This window comes from Macaca mulatta, chromosome 7 (assembly GCF_049350105.2).
Source record: "Macaca mulatta isolate MMU2019108-1 chromosome 7, T2T-MMU8v2.0, whole genome shotgun sequence".
NCBI classification, from domain to species: Eukaryota; Metazoa; Chordata; class Mammalia; order Primates; family Cercopithecidae; genus Macaca; species Macaca mulatta.
The window spans coordinates 140,808,122-140,825,068 of record NC_133412.1 but is presented as its reverse complement, the minus strand read 5'-3'; the positions used below and the strand labels follow the sequence as shown (position 1 = coordinate 140,825,068).

Sequence of the window (16,947 nt, the reverse complement as noted above, 5' to 3'; positions counted from 1 at the left end):
TTAGACGCTCATCCTTCTCATGGTTGCAACTCCTTGATTTTGTTGCTATTAGTCCTGGTACTTTGTTAATAAAGCTATTAATACATTTCCAGGCTTTCTATTCTTGGAAGTTACTGAGATTGGCAATATTAACTTCCTACCTACCACTTCATGATACTGCCATTTGTTCTGCATGCCTCAGACAGACTAACTCTCATGTATGTTTCTGCCTTACCCTGGGTATTAGAACCTCTTACACTAATAACTGTCAATAGAGGGATTTCTTCATTTCTAGATGAGATTGGGCTCTGATACAGTCTAATTTAAATTGGCTTGATGTAGGTTATGGCTGCTGTTATTCTCTGAACCTAACAGCAGCTGAAGTGAACTCTAATTTTAGGTCTGCAGTTTTAATATCTTCCATTTCTAACTTCATTATAGCCCCAGTATCCAAAGGCTGAAGCTAACAACTAAGTTTCTTAACAGCTTACGAAATGACATACTACCAGATAACAGTTCCGACATTAATCACCCAGAAGTAAATAGTTGGTATTGGGAAAATGCTCTTAAAACTACTGTTTGATTAGTATTCATCTGCCATCTTTCTACACTGCCAAGATTTGCTTAACATAAAACTCATATGAAACAGTCGTGAGACTGGGAAGAATGGGACAGTTGAAACAATAAATGCTTGTCATCTCAGAAGATAAGCATTAAAGATGGAGATCAAGAAAAATTCCTGAGACAGAAGATCTAGGCAATGATTTAGAGGAAGCCTCCTCCCAAAAACCCCAGAGGAAGAATATGACCTGTGTTTCATATTTTACCTTTCTGAGCTATTTAAAATTATGTGTATGTTTTTGCTTTTTATTTTAAAAGTAAAGCTGCTGTTCTCAAGAAACAGGCTAAAGTGTGTTGCCCACTGGGGGTTTGCCCTGACATCAGTTACAGTTACTTACTTGCCAATCAGCAGATCAAATGTTTGTTCCATGACCTTCTGGATACCAAGTCGATCAATGTCTCTCATGGAAAAATACTGGATATCATAGTTCTTTAAAATAAAACTGTGATGAGATATAAAGGAAGGAGTCCTTAGTTTAAAGAGCATTTTAAATAAATGCATATTTGGGGGAGGGGGTGGGTTTGTTATAGTGACCTACAATAGACCAAGTCGAGCATCAGCCTTTCAAATGGAACATAATTGGCTAGGACGGGCCCTAAACTTCAGCCAAATGCATCAACTTACTGTTCAGGGGGGTCCACGTCTCTTAGACCAATATACACAATACTTGGGGAAGAGATACAAGGTTTGATCCAGGAAAATCCTGGTAGTTGTGGTACCTATGAAAGGGAGGAATGGACAGGATTAATCAAGAATTCTTGGTCTCACCAAGATCATCACCATGTGCCTCCTGGGTATGCAATCTACTTTCTTCTGCCACCCACAGGGTAAGTTTAGAGCAACACAGGACACACTCCTCGGGGAAGGAGAAGTGATGAAAGGTGGAAATGTTTCAGAAGGGCAGCTGAGGAACAGTAGTGCTTTCTCATGAAGAATAAAATCTCTAAGGTTGTCTTGGTTTCTCATTAACTTACCTAGTAGCTGGAATACTGCTGATTAGCCCTTTTCTATCCCATTGCACATTACTGACTTATTTACAGATTGGTTCTTGAAGCATAACCTGGTTGCCATCTCAAGTTGGCCAACAGCCGACACAGGACTTCTGCCCAATGAATAATCTTTGTAGTGTCCTGGTTTGACTTGGTCTTTCACTGAGGGGAGGGATATACAGAGTCTAGTCTATGCCTAACAGGGACTCCCATAGCTTCTGAGCTGCTCAGGAAAATGTTACCCAGAGGTCATCATGGTTTTATTTGTCTTCTAGATCAGTGTGTCTGAGAATATGGCCTGGGAGCCTCTAACCAAGAAGTCCTCAGGCTGTGGGTATACCAGTTGCTATAGTTACTATCCCTCCTTGCTTTCTTACAAGGTTATGAGCCCCCCCCCCAAAGAACAGGGACCATGTCCTAGTCTTTATACCCCTAGCATCTGGCAGACTGCCTGGTCCATAATAGTGATGAACAAATGAAGGAGTGGTAATCCACACTCAACCCCACCCTTCACACAATCTTACTGAACTAGACCAACCCCAGCAAAACCCTGCAAGCATTCACCTTTCTTTCCATTTCGGCCCACTGACCTTGTCCTGTAGTTCTCTGAGGAGAAATGAAACTGGCTGTCCATGGAGATTTCCTGATGAAGTGGTAAGGGGTGTGTTGATGTCAGCATGGGCATCAACCCAGACAACGCAAAGGTCTGGGCAGTGTCGGGCATGGCCGCTAATGGTACCAATTGCCAGGCTGCAAAGAACAAATATAATCTTGAAGGCCCTCTGCTTGGCAAACATGACCAATAACAAATGTCCTCAGCCAAAACAACTTATACTCTCTCCACAGGGCAAAGCCAGGGCCTAGACGGAGGCTGGGTTTGGGTGAAGCAAGACCTGTAGTTGTAGTTCCCAAAGATTAACCTTGAGTGATTTAGACAGGAAGAAATATAAAGCCCTAGAGATTCCAAGCTGGTGACTGGCTACCCTGCAGTGTGACAGATGTCACTGCTGTCCGCAAATCCACGTAATTTTATCCATTAGCCCTGGCTCAAAAAAGTACCTCAAATATTTGTTCAATGAATGAAATCAAGTTAAGCCAGACAAGATGGTGTACACCTGTAATCTTAGCTACTCAGAGAGCTGAGGTGAGAGGATCACATGAGCCCAGGAGTTCAAGACCAGCCTGGGCAACATAGTGACACCGTGTCTCCAAAAGTGAAAAAAAAGAAAATAAATCAGCCGGGCGCGGTGGCTCAAGCCTGTAATCCCAGCACTTTGGGAGGCTGAGACGGGCGGATCACGAGGTCAGGAGATCGAGACCATCCTGGCTAACATGGTGAAACCCCGTCTCTACTAAAAAATACAAAAAACTAGCCGGGCGAGGTGGCGGGCGCCTGTAGTCCTAGCTACTCGGGAGGCTGAGGCAGGAGAATGGCGTGAACCTGGGAGGCGGAGCTTGCAGTGAGCTGAGATCCGGCCACTGCACTCCAGCCCGGGCGACAGACCGAGACTCCGTCTCAAAAAAAAAAAAAAAAAAAAAAGAAAAAAAAAAGAAAATAAATCTTGGTAAATGATATGGTCTATAGGTAACAACTCACCAAACTCTGAAAGAAAAGCTCTTGGAGACATTAACAGGGTAAACCAATTAAATACCTCATTTAGACCACTAAATCTACCTGCTTCCTAAGTAAAAAATCACTAAGTAAAAAGGTTTATTGCATGTTACCTTATATATATTAGCATGGCATTCAATTTTTTTTTTTTTTTGAGACAGAGTCTCGCTGTGTTGCCCAGGCTGGAGTGCAGTGGCACAATCTCATCTCACTACAACCTCCACCTCCTGGGTTCAAGCTATTTTCCTGCCTCAGCCTCCCGAGTAACTGGGATTACAGGCACATGCTACCGCACCTGGCTAATTTTTTGTATTTTTAGTAGAGATGGGGTTTCAACATGTTGGCCAGGCTGGTCTTGAACTCCTGACCTCAAGTGATCCACCCAGCTCAGCCTCCCAAAGTGCTAGGATTACAGGCTTGAGCCACCATGCCCGGCCTCAAATATTCTTAAAGTGTTTTTCTGTTTTTGCTTTTCCTTGTCCTTGGGCTCTGCTTAAATTAGCCAACTGTCCTGTCTCAATTCTAAGAATACACCTGATGAAATAAATGTGGGAGAGCTTCCCAGTAACCAAGGAATTTGACATACATGGGAAATGCAGCTTAAGCATCTTAGGACTTCAACCATCCTTGGTCAATATAGCATGAGACAACTATTCTAGGCTCCATGTCCCACACTGGTTGGGTCTTCTGAGGAATAGCATGGTCTAGTGAAAAGGCAGTGGATTAAGTCAGAATACTAGAGTTTTAGTCCAGGAAGAGCTGTGTGACTGAAGACAAAGCATCTAATTTCTTCAGACTTCAGTTTCCTTTTCTATGAGATAGGGATAATAATAATACTTGACCTGTGTAAATCAGAGTTGCTTTGATGATTAAGGTAGTAATATATGTTATGCCACATAAAAGGAGCAGTGACCTAAAAATGCCTCTTCTTGAAAATGTTCAACATCTGTTCAAGTTACGCACTTATCCCTTCCTCTCTAGAATTTCAGATTGCCTAGGTTTTAACATTGAGCCGGTAATCAGTAACATGGCTGCAATACAGATAGCCACAAGAAAAGAAAACAAGATCTCTGGTAATCACATTGATAGGGGTCCCCAAACAGTGAGACTTGACCAGAAGTCAGACGAGAAGACAGACTAAATTTCCAGAGACCACACTGAGAAAGGAGGCAGGAAGCTTGCCGACTGGTTACTTTAATTGAATGGCCTTGTCATCTCAGTAGAGAACCGGGGTGTGACCATTTTCTTCAACCTGAGTCTTTTTTTTTTTTTTTTTCATCCCAAGGAGGAATCTACCTGCTTCACCAGATGTAACAAAGATTTCATTTCTGTTCAGTGATCTGAAAAGCTCTCTCAGCACCTCAGGGAAAATAATCACCGGAAGAGTCACACTGGATTTGAATTCCAGCTGTATTTCCTGGTTCTAGACCTTGCATAAGTTTTCTCTCTTTCTTAATTTGTTTATTTTTAAGAGAACTGATCTCACTGTGTTGCCCAGACTGGCCTCAAACTCCTGGGCTCAAGCGATCCTCCCACCTCAGCCTCCTGAGTAGCTGGGCCTGCAGGCATGCACCACTGTGCCCATCTTGGATAAGTTCTCATATGTCTGTCCCTACATGCTTCCAGCAGTAAATGATAAAACCGTATCTACCACATAGCATTGTTAGCAGGATGAACTGAGAATATATATGGAGTGCTCAATACTCCTAGTACTTCAGTGCCTTTTTCCTACCAAAGACCTTCATTGCTTAGTTCAAATCACATTCCCTTGTGAAATCTATTTTAGTCCAGATTGATCTCTTTCTCCTTTGAAATTCTGTAGAATTCAATATTGTTGTTTTATTCCATGTATATTTATTTCATCTAGGCCTTAATATATCACAAATTTCCTACAATCTGTAGCACTGCTGAGAAAATATCAGAACAGTGCTCAATCAAGTACATGCTGATTCAGGAGGAGACAGGATCAAAGGACTGACTGCATGAGTCACTAGGGTGCATATTGTGGAGGCAGAAAATGTATGCATGGCTGGGCACAATGGCTCACGCCTGTAATCCCAGCACTTTGGAAGGCCTTGGTGGAAGGATCGCTTGAGCTCAGGAGTTCAAGACCAGTCTGGGCAACATGGCCAAACCCCCTCTCCACAAGAAATACAAAAATGAGCCAGGCATGGTGGTGTGCACCTGTAGTCCCAGCTACTTGGGAGGCTGAGGTAGGAAGATGACTTGAGCACAGGAGGTGGAGGTTGCAGTGAGCCGAGATCATGCCACTGTACTCCAGCCTGGGAGACAGAGCCAGACCCTGTCTCAAAAAGAAAGAAAGAAAGAAAGAAAATGTAGTAACATGCCAAAGGGGATTTCTAACAGTTCTGTTAGCAGAAATGCTAACAAAAACTCTCAAATTCAGCCTATCAATGGACCTTTCTAATTCTCCAAAGTCAAAAGATAGTGTCTCAAGAAAGCTTCCCAGGAGACAAACATGTAACACAGTGCCTAGGAACCTTGCCTAGGCAGTTGAACCTCTGAACTTGCTGTGTCTGAATGTACTTTTCTTACTATACAATGTGTCATACAAAGAAAGCCACAGTGCCCCTTCAGCAGCTCAGGATCTTAGGCGTTTAAATGCTGTTTATTTTAATATCTACCCTAAAAATTCTGTAGAGTATTTTTCTCCAGATAAGGAAACAGGTAAAGAAGCTAAGTGATGAGCCCAAAGCACCATGTAATCCAGTCCCTCACCACCCCTGGCTCCCGGCTTACCTGTGGTCTCCTCCCAGTGTGACACAGCTGTAGCCATCTGACACAGCTCTGCTAACCACCTCAGCCAGTTCCTGGTTGGCAAGACCCACTGAGCGTGGATTCACTATCAGGTTGTTGTAGAGATCATCTTTGGGGACTGGAGTAAAACTCAAATCTCCAAAGTCTTTTAGGTGGCAGCCTGGAAACAAATGAGGGATGGCAAGATGAATTTTCTGTGCTATCTCCAACTCTTACTAGCCTGGGCCACAATGATAATATGTGACAAAGTACACATCATAATCATTTTGTCACAGCAAAATTTAAAATGTCAAATGACTGTGGGAAGATTATCTTGATCCTATTATGAATAGTTTTGCAGATGTTGGAAACTGGAACTAAGAGATGTCAATTGACTTAACCCAACAATAAAAAAATGGTTAACAGTTAGACCTCAGATATTCCAGAGTGATAGAGTAGAAGTAAAATATCAAAAAGAACCAACAATTTTAAAGAAAATTAAGAACCAACAATTTTAAAGGAAATTAAGTACTATTAAGTTAGCAAAAATACACAGAGATTCTCATTTTTTTTTTTAAACTTTCTTTTTGTAGAAATGAGGTCTTGCTATGTTACCCAAGCTGGTTTCGAACTTCTGACCTCAACTGATCCTCCCACCTCAAACTCCCAAAGTGCTGGGATTATGGGCATGAGCCACCATGCCTAGCCAAGAAATTAACATTTTACAATCTTTTATAAATAAAAAGCCAATCTGAAACATCCTAAAAGAAATATCTAACATTTATTGATTATTTCCAAGATCCCAGGCATTGTTCTAACTGCTCAACATATATTCTTATTTAAGACTCAGAACAATTCTGTGAGGCAACTAAAATGTGCTTATTCTGTGGATGAGGAAACTGAAGCCAAAGAGAAGTAACCACCCAAGTTACACAGCTGTTAAGTGCCAGAATCAGGATCCGAATCTAGGCCATCCGGCTCCAGAGTTTGCACAGGTTGAGTACCCGTTATCCAAAGGCTTGGGACCAGAAGTGTTTTAGACTTTTTGTTTTATTTTTTCAGATTTTGGAATATTTGCATTATGTATATTGAGAAATCTTAGGGATGGAACTCAAGTCTAAACACAAAACTTGGGTTTCATACACACTTTATACACATAACCTGAAGGTAATTTTATATAATATTTTAAATCATTTTGTGCATGAAACAAAGTTTGTGCACACTGAACCATCAGAAAACAAAGGTGTCACTATCACAGCCACCCATGTGGACAATCTGATTGTTTGGCATCACCATCTTCCTGACTGTGAATTTATATGCTACTGATAGGCAGTAATTTTCTTGCTTTTTCACACATAGGTACTTAACAGCAGAAAATATGGCATACCATTAATACAGTGTGTTCAGGGTAACTTGTAATGTCATATTGGTGCTCAAAAAGTCTCAGATTTTGGAAGACTTCCGATTTTAGATTTCTGTATTAGGGATGCTCAACCTCTATCCTTTACTATGCAATTTGTCTCCTAAGGAATTCCTCATGAGTCCAGCACTTTAAGAACTAGTGCTATATTCTCACAGCTTTGAATATTTTCCCACCTAAGTTGGATGCTACATTTAGGGTGAGAACTAAATAATCTGACTCCATCAAACAGGGATCTGAACTATCAGAGAACAGAACATTGACATAGATTGTATTCTTAGGGTCCCAGTATTGGTGGGGAAGGGGCAGTAACAAGGTAGACATGGCATATCTTAATATTGGCAGAGATTTGTGTTAAAGGTTTGGATTAAGAGCAGCATAGACTCATCATGAATTTAAATTATAATTTTGAGCTTTACCTCTTGAACCCAAACTCGATCCAAAGCCAAAATTCTGAGGAAATATAAAAATAAAAAATGACCATAACAAAAACCCATGAGGCCAAATTGCTACCAAGAGATATTGGAAACAAGACAGAAAACTTTATCCTATTCTCTTTTTCCTCCCCAGCCCTTGTGTCACCCAGACCTATTCTTAAAGGTAAGATACACCTACAGCAAGAATTCTGTATTTATCTTTTGGCCATTACACTTTAAGGAATAGTCGTATAAAAGGCCCTGACCTGGAGAAGATCCAGACAACTAGATAAAAAGGTAGTGGGGGCAGGGGTAGGAGGAGAAAAATATGACAACAGGCCAAAGACATTGTGAACCAAGAGAAAAATGTGAACCAAATAAAACATCTATAAAAATCTTCTATTAAAAAAAGGACAAAGCCGGGCGCGGTGGCTCAAGCCTGTAATCCCAGCACTTTGGGAGGCCGAGATGGGCGGATCACGAGGTCAGGAGATTGAGACCATCCTGGCTAACACGGTGAAACCCCATCTCTACTAAAAAATACAAAAAACTAGCCGGGCGAGGTGGCGGGCGCCTGTAGTCCCAGCTACTCGGGAGGCTGAGCCAGGAGAATGGTGGGAACCCGGGAGGCGGAGCTTGCAGTGAGCTGAGATCCGGCCACAGCACTCCAGCCTGGGCGACAGAGCGAGACTCCGTCTCAAAAAAAAAAAAAAAGACAAAAAGGTATGAGTAAAGTCATTATGGACTTCACCAAATCTCAAAATATGGAGAAGATACTTTAGACTTAAGAGAATGAAAGTTTTAATTAACCTTCAAGTCAATATCAAGTCTTTACTCTGTTGACAACTCAATCCTGGACTGCACAGACTTTTTGTTTTGTTTTGTTTTTGAGACAGGGTCTTGCACTGTTACCCAGGCTGGAGTGCAGTGGCACAATCTTGGCTCACTGCAACCTCTACCTCCCGGGTTCAAGCAATTCTCCTGCCTCAGCCTCCTGAGTAGCTGGGATTACAGGTGTGTGCCACCATGCCCGGTAAATTTGTTTTTGTATTTTTAGTAGAGACAGGGTTTTGCCATGTTGGCCAGACTGGTCTCGAACTTCTGACCTCAAGTGATCCGCCTGCCTCAGCCTTCCAAAGTGCTGGGATTACAGGCATGAGCCACCGCGCCCAGCCTACTGCACAGATCTTGAACAATTCCTGGATGTTTCTACTTTCACCTCCATGTTTATCTCAGCACTCTCCTTAAATCACATCAACCATTAGGTTCTTATTAGATGTAAGACACCAGGGTATGCCTGCTGATTTATAGTATTAGGTGTACAATTATAACAGATTTATACTCTTTATAAATTTATATTTTGGTCATTGCACTTTAAGGAATAGTCATATAAAAGGCCCCAAACTGGAGTTAAATAATATTAACTAACTTTTCAGAACTATTTGCCAAGTGCTTTCATTCAATCCTCATATGACCAAGAAGAAACACAGGGGAATTAAAGTGCTCAATCCAGTGGATATGTCACAGAACTTGGGGACTACCCAAGTCCAATCATGCAAACCAGGATGTAGACTCAGATAAACGTGAGAGAAAACAGTACTCACTTGTATTAGAAAAAAGCTGCACAAAGCCTAAAAAATGAACCTAAAGAGAATTTGGCAATCTTACAGCAATATTCCCCAGGAAGAGAGATTGAATTTCATAGGATTTTGGTCGCTAATTCAGGCCATCACTCTGCTCTCATTACAGGTGCTAGAAGGGTACTAACTTCTGTCGGGGGTTCATCAGATTAATTCCCAACCTGGGTAGTGGATTCTGTCAACATTGTCCGACTCCATTTACTCCGATGCCATCTCACCAAACAGCCTTCTGGCTATTCAGTTGGTTTCCTACATGCCTTAATATGGGCAAGAGCTTCTAGACAGTGGACGCTGGAAGGACTACTGCTTCACATAATTATGCATGGGCACTTAGGTTGATCCAGCACCATTAGCATGAGTCTGTGGGTCTGAAAGCCTGATGAGCTATGCACTCAGCAACCTTGTGTTTCTGCATCCACAAAGCTAAGGGCCAGCCCCCTCTAAAGGGATTAATACCTTGAAAGGCCCTGCCTGAGTGGCCTACCTTCCTGCTCCCAACTCTGCTCTTTTTTTGCCCCCCTAGAATATTCAGGAAGAACCAACTCTGCTCTATAATCTGCACAGTTTCAGTGCCACGTAAGGACTTGTGACAATGAGTCCTAAAGGAGTCAAAGGAAGTTCTCTGAGGATCAGGGGTGTCAAAGAAGAACTCCTATGACAAATAGTTTGTACTTGCACTGTTTTGCTTTCTTCCCCCTCCTTCCCTTACTGGCAATTGAAATTCTCTGTAAAATTGGATGATAACGTGTATAACAGAGGTCCCAAACCTACTCCCCAGGTTTTACTACTGTATCCTTTTAGACTTTAATCTTTTTTTTCCCCTTTTCTTGGATTATTAGTAGAGACAGGGTCTCACTGTGTTTTCCAGGCTGGTCTCCAACCCTGGGCTCAAGTAATTCTCCCATCATGACCTTCCACAGAGCTAGGATTACAGGTGTGAACCACCATGCCTGGCCTAGTTATAAGCATAATACATAATATTAAGTAAGGTTATTAGAGTAAATTAACTGCCATAGCAACTCCCCCCAAATAATGGCTGAAACACAGTTTATTTCTTGTTCGTTTAGCATCCAGGGTAGGTATTCCAGGTCAGCAGGAGGCTTTCCTTTATGTGGTAATTCAGAGACCTGGCTTATGGCTCCCATATCTAGGACTTTGCCATCTGTGTGGCTAAGTCTAGGTCTCTCCAGGTTCAAGGCAGCAGGAGAGAAAGAAAGCACTGAGAAAGCACACCTCCTCTTTTCAAGACTCTGGCCTGAAAGTGGCACATTACTCCTGCTCACTTTTGGCACTGGCCAGCAAATGCAGGTCTAGCTTATGTCCAGAAGAGAGTGAGAATGGATTTTGGTGGATAGCTAGCAATCTATGCCACAGTGAGTACTTTTTTATTCTACTGCCATAACCTTTAAGAACAAAATATGAAAGTTGCTCTAGGATTACAAATTTATGTTAAACTATTCTAATTACAGAACTGAATCAACAAATATATGCCAGCCTGATGTCACCTCTTAAGAGCTTTCTCCTCTAATGCCCACTGTGCCAATAGTATTGAGGTACCCAAAGGACTGGTAGAACAGAACCCTAGTTCTAGGATTATCTGAATCCTGGTTCTAGTATGTTGTTGTAGAAAACATGAATTGTGACCCATCTGCTACAGTTTTTTTTCTTAAGAGGAGTGAGGAGGCTGATGGGATGTTAACATTTTGTAAGAGCAGGATGAACTGGGTAATATTAAAGCTATTCTTTTTTTTTTTTTTTTTGGAGACAGAGTCTTGATTTGTCACTCGAGTAGGGTGGAGTGCAATGGTGCGATCTCAGCTCACTACACCCTCCGTCTCCCAGGTTCAAGGGGTTCTCCTGCCTCAGCCTCCCAAGTAGCTGGGATTACAGGCGTGCACCACCATGCCCAGCTAATTTTTGTATTTTTAGTAGAGACAAGGTTTCGCCATGTTGGTCAGGCTGGTCTTGAACTCCTGACCTCAAGTGATCCTCCCACCTCAGCCTCCCAAAGTGCTAGGATTACAGGCATGAGCCACCATGCCCAGCCTTAAAGCTATTTCTTTATCAGGGTGCTGTGGCAAATTCTTCTGGTTCATAGGTCATAAGAAATGGTCTCGCTAATTTTTCATGAAGCTTAGGGTAATGATGAAAAATGCAAACATTGTAATGTGTAAGGAATATGTGTCTGGCTGTTATGCCTGAGGGAACTTTCCCTTTCTCTAACTGTGCATCAAGTCAGCTCATCTGTAAGTCCAGGTCAGGTGAGACCTAGTGTTTCATTGCTGCTCTTTCTTCTCTTTTAAGAGGACATTGTAGGACAAGAGGAGCCTGAAACTTCAAGGAAGTTCTCATGTCAAACAGATTTGGAAGCAATGTGAAAGGCTCTCATTTTTCACTTACTGTTTATACACTGGCACAGCCTTGTAGGTTCTCTCCTGAGTGCTGGTAATAAAATCCACCGAGTACTACACTCTGATCTTTCAGGCCCCAGATGTTACCTTTGGCCTTGATAAACCTCTCCAGGCTCTATCAGAGTGGAACAAGAACACAAGTGCATCAACAGAATGATGCAACCAGGCGGTAAGGAAGAAATCAAAACAGGCTTACCTGACCTTAGCAATATCTGTGAACAGCACTTCTATTTCAGGGCTAGTGAGTAAATCCCTGAAAGAAGCCAGAGACAGGAAATGGATAATAATTGTCTGCCTCTACACACCACATTGTGCTACACATTCTACAGATAGGTGCGCATTCTCGCATCCTCTGCTGGTATCACTATCCACACATTGCAGAGGAAGAATTTCAGCAAGGCTAAATAGCTCCAACTGTTTAACAGCAGCTGAATCACCCTTTGGTTAGAGACTCATATATAATTGATGAGTGAGGTTTATTTTTTATTTTATTTTATTTGACAGCATAAGACTATCCCATTCTCCTTACTGCTGTGACCCCTGTTGCTACCAGGGCTCTTAGCAAGTCAAGAGAGATGGGTTTCAAAGTGGGCTGACACACAGTAGGGTCTGCTGAGCCACAGGCAGCCCATTGGTAGAATAACAGACATGGAGAAAAGCTAGGGGCCTCTTAGTGTGCAGTTTTTCCAAATTGTTTCTACATATGAATAGGATAGAAATGTTTGTGACTTGTCAGGAATAACAAATCAGTGAAATCAGGAGAAAAACAAAGACTCTGCATCCTCACTTGGTGCTGAGAGGGTACTAATGGCTTTTAAAATTACAGACTCAAATATTATACATGGCAGATTTAGCCCCATGCAAAAGGAATTCTTGGAAATTAATTTTAAAAATTTTTTAAATTGTTCGTTTTAGATGGAGTTTTGCTCTTTCACCCACGCTGGAGTGAACTGGCACGATCTTGGCTCACTGCAACCTCTACCCAACGGATCAAGCAATTCTCCTGCCTCAGCTTCCCAAGTAGCGGGGATTACAGGTGCCTGCCACCATGCCCGGCTAATTTTTGTATTTTCAGTAGAGACAGGTTTCACCATGTTGGCCAGGCTGGTCTGGAACTCCTGACCTCAGGTGATCCACCCGCCTTGGTGTCCCAAAGTGCAAGGATTATAGGTGTGAGCTGCCACGCCCAGCCGAATTCCTGGAATTTTAAAGGGATGCGACTGCTAATTGTTAGAACAAGGTTGTACCTGAAATACTAGCTTATTAAAAATAAAGTTGCAATGTTACTAGAAGTCCAAACTGAAGGGTGGGGAATGGGGGATGCCGGGGTTAATTCAGGCCATTTGAAGTAAGTAGAATTTCTATTATCCATAAAATGTAATTTGGGCAATAACCTTTGGAGAGACTGTTGTTTAGGTAAACTCATTTGGTTACTACCAATAAAATGCAGAGATCTGAATTTTATTTGGTGCATTTAACTCCCAAAGACTGTACAACCTCAAGAACCCTGTCTCTATTTTTTTGAGATGATCTTACTCTGTCACCCAGGCTGGAGTGCAGTAGCACAAACATGGCTCATTGCAGCCTCAACCTCTCAGGCTCAAGCAATTCTCACATATCAGCCTCCAGAGTAGCTGGGACTACAGGCATGCACCACCACACCTGGCTAATTTGTATTTTTTTGTAGAGACAAGGTTTCTCCATGTTGCCCAGGCTGGTCTCAAACCCCTGGCCTCAGGCAATCCACCCGCCTCAGCCTCCCAAAGTGCTGGATTACAGGTGTGAGCCACTGTGCACCCAGCCAAAGAACCATGTGTCTTGAGATATCTGTCCCAGTTCATTTCTTCAGAGTTCCAGAGGAGACAGCTCCAACCAGCCCTTGTAACATCTCCTGCTTCCCTACTCTGCTCTCATGTTGCCTCTATGACAGATAGGTTTCTCAGAGGCAGTGAGGACCATGACTGAGAAAGACAGGGGCACAGATAGTGGCACTGGGGACTCAAGGAAAGTGACTGTGGGGATCCAGGCCAGTCACTTTGGAACATATCCATCTAACATACACCAGCGTTAACCTCGAGAGCAAATGATACAAATATGGTGTTAATAGATGCCTTTGCATGAATGTGATCCTTGAGTTAAAATATATATATGAATACAAAATACACTTGAAAATTTAGTTCAAGATAGTAACTGAGATGATTTACAACACCAGTTATATGTTTCCTGCTAATTGGCTCTCCAGCTACATCTGTCCTTCTTGCCTAAGGAGAACAGATGCTGTCATCTTCTAATGATAGGCTTTGGAATGTACACCCCTCTGAGCACCTGTAGACCATGATGAGCCAGCTCAGGCTTTCTCAGACAGACTGTCAGCTGATGGCACCCTAGTACACCCTAGAACCCGGTTCCAGCACAGGCAGGGGTGGAGGTAAGAGGAGGATTGCTCTGGCTTCATGAAGTCACATAACCATATCCATTCAGAACGAGACTGTTGAGCTCCTCTGAGAAGACAAGACCTGCTATTATTAACATGTTGATAAAACTTCAGTCTTTCCAGTAGCTAACAAGAAGAAGAAATAGCAACAGTCCCCAGGAATAAAATACTGTTCTTTAGAGCATGTGATGTTTGAAAATTGTTTACACCTTGGTGCAGTGCTCTACACCTGTAATCCCAGCACTTTGGGAGGCTGATGCGGGTGGATCACTTGAGGTCAGGAGTTCGAGACCAGCCTGGCCAACATGGTGAAACCCTGTTTCTACTAAAAATATAAAAATTAGCTGGACATGGTAGCACATGCCTGTAGTCCCAGCTACTTGAGTGGCTAAGGTAGGAGAATCACATGAACCCAGGAGGCAGAGATTGCAGCGAGGTGAGATCGCACCACTGCATTCCAGCCAGGGAGACAAAGTGAGACCCCATCTCAAAAAAAAAAAAAAATAATAATAATGGTTACACTCTGCCTTGTTCCAGAAAGAATTTTTAAAAAGACACATCAGGCTGGTGACTACAGCTTTGCAAATTACCAGTTTTGATGGGTAGCTCCCTGCCCCAGACCCTGGGCTAGCATCCTGGTGAGTCTGCCCAAGAAACCTCAAAGCAGCAGACTGCATTCCCTACTACTTTGGGCTGAAAGCACAGAATACTCAGACAGCCTCAGTTAGCCAAATGCTACACTGGATGCAAAGAAAAGAAGCCCTGCCATCTGCCCACTAACTTCCTAGGACAGTCCAGATCTCTAGTCAGGTTCAGTTTCTAAACCTGTCCTACCTCACATAGTGGTTTCAATGAGATAACAAGGAAAGACCTGACACATGCTAGAGATTACAGATTAGTTCAACTGGATGAGGCATCTTTGTGGTTTTTCTCCCCACCCTATCCTTTTCCTTTTTCTTGAAACTGATGGTGTAACCTAAGACTTCCCAAAATCTGTAATATTGCTATGTCATTTTAATAAAACAGTTTCTGGTGAGAAGTAGCAAACAGGCTGGCCGTGGTGGTTCACGCCTGTAATCCCAGCACTTTGGGGTCCAAGGCAGGAGGATTGCTTGAGGCCAGAGTTCAAGACCAGCCTGGGCAACATAGCAAGACCCCATCCCTACTAGAAAAAAAAAGAAGTGGCAAACAAATGCAGACCCACTGATTTCTCACTGGAACGACTCTTAAAGAGTCCTGCTCTCACACATAGTTTGAATTTCCTGCATTCCCTATAAAAGAATATAAAGGCAAGGCCAAGTAAATCTTAGAACACCGCTTCTCTGAAATCCCTAACCACAATGCCACAACCTGCAGTACTCAACTCTTGGGTCACACAGGAAGGTGTTTTCTACTTCTTTTTCTAGGCTGTGGTTCTCTTCTCTTGGCATAGAGGAGGGAGCCAGAAAGGGTCCATTTTTCTTCCCTTCAAAGCTGAGCATTACCACATATATTTATTCTCAATACTGGATTACAGGTGTGAGCCACCGTGCACCCAGCCAAAGAACCATGTGTCTTGAGATATCTGTCCCAGTTCATTTCTTCAGAGTTCCAGAGGAGACAGCTCCAACCAGCCCTTGTAACATCTCCTTCCTTCAAGGTTTGGTCATTAATAGAGAGGGATAAGTAAATGTATTCAAAGATTAAATTATTTAAGTCAACCACTGTAATCTCTTAGGTTCTGCCTCTGAATTGTACTAATTTGGATATTAAAATAACAATGCCACATCTGTCTAAACTAACTAGAGGTCAGCCTTACTTGAAGAAAGCAGTCATTATCTACTGCTGTCCCGGTTTAAAAATGTATCTCAAAAAAGGGAGCAATAACTCGTCATTACTACCTATTAGCGTTTTTTGTTTTGTTTTTTTTTTTTGTTTTGGTTTTTTTTTGAGACAGGGTCTGGTTCTGTTGCCCAAGCTGGAGTGCAGTGGTGTGATCTCAACTTACTGCAACCTCCGTCTCCTGGGCTCAAGCCATCTTCCCACCTCAGCCTCCCAAGTAGCTGGGACTACAGAAGCGCACTACCACACCCAGCTAATTTTTTTTTTTTTTTTTTTTTTTTTTTGGTAGAGATAGGGTTTTGCCATGCTACCCAGGCTGGTCTTGAACTCCTGGGCTTAAGTGATCCACCTACCTTGGCCTCCCAAAGTGCTGGGGTTACAGGTGTGAGCCATCACATCCGGCCCCTACTAGTATTTAGCTTGCAAGAGTTAAAGTTTGATATATGGCAGTTATCCTTTGAGTCATACATTTTTAAAAATCTGGGAGACCAGGTGGCTTCTAAGTAGCAGATCATTTTCAGAGAAACAAAATACTGGTTCAGGAAGACTCATCAAGGGTTGTGATGTGAATGAAGTTACAGGAGAAAGCTAAGATGCTTTGCTCCCTCTTTTCCTTCGACAAAAGTATACTGTGTGCCTAGCACTCCGCCAAATCCTAGGGATGCAGAAATAAAGGTATGGTGCAGACTTCAAGGAGCTCACAGGCTGGTGAGATGTCAGGCAGAGAAAGTGGCAGCCCAGCCCAGTGCTAACTGCTATGAACCAGCTGTGCAAAGGGTGTGGCGGGAACAGAGATCCAGGAAGAGAAGGGTCAGGAGAACTTCTCAGAAGCAGCAATATCTGAGT

At 42.7% G+C, this 16,947-nt stretch overlaps 1 protein-coding gene across 2 annotated transcripts in view; it reads right to left on the bottom strand.

The window, feature by feature from the left end:
- Window positions 1-16,947, bottom strand: part of ARG2 (arginase 2) — a 57,565-nt gene that overhangs the window by 26,627 nt on the left and 13,991 nt on the right. For both annotated transcript variants that reach the window (XM_015143926.3, NM_001261253.1), the window contains 4 exon segments: window positions 5,963-6,140; window positions 2,181-2,340; window positions 1,226-1,320; window positions 939-1,043 (listed from right to left, as the gene is read on the bottom strand). In XM_015143926.3, the coding sequence (XP_014999412.1) occupies window positions 939-1,043; window positions 1,226-1,320; window positions 2,181-2,340; window positions 5,963-6,140 (538 nt within the window).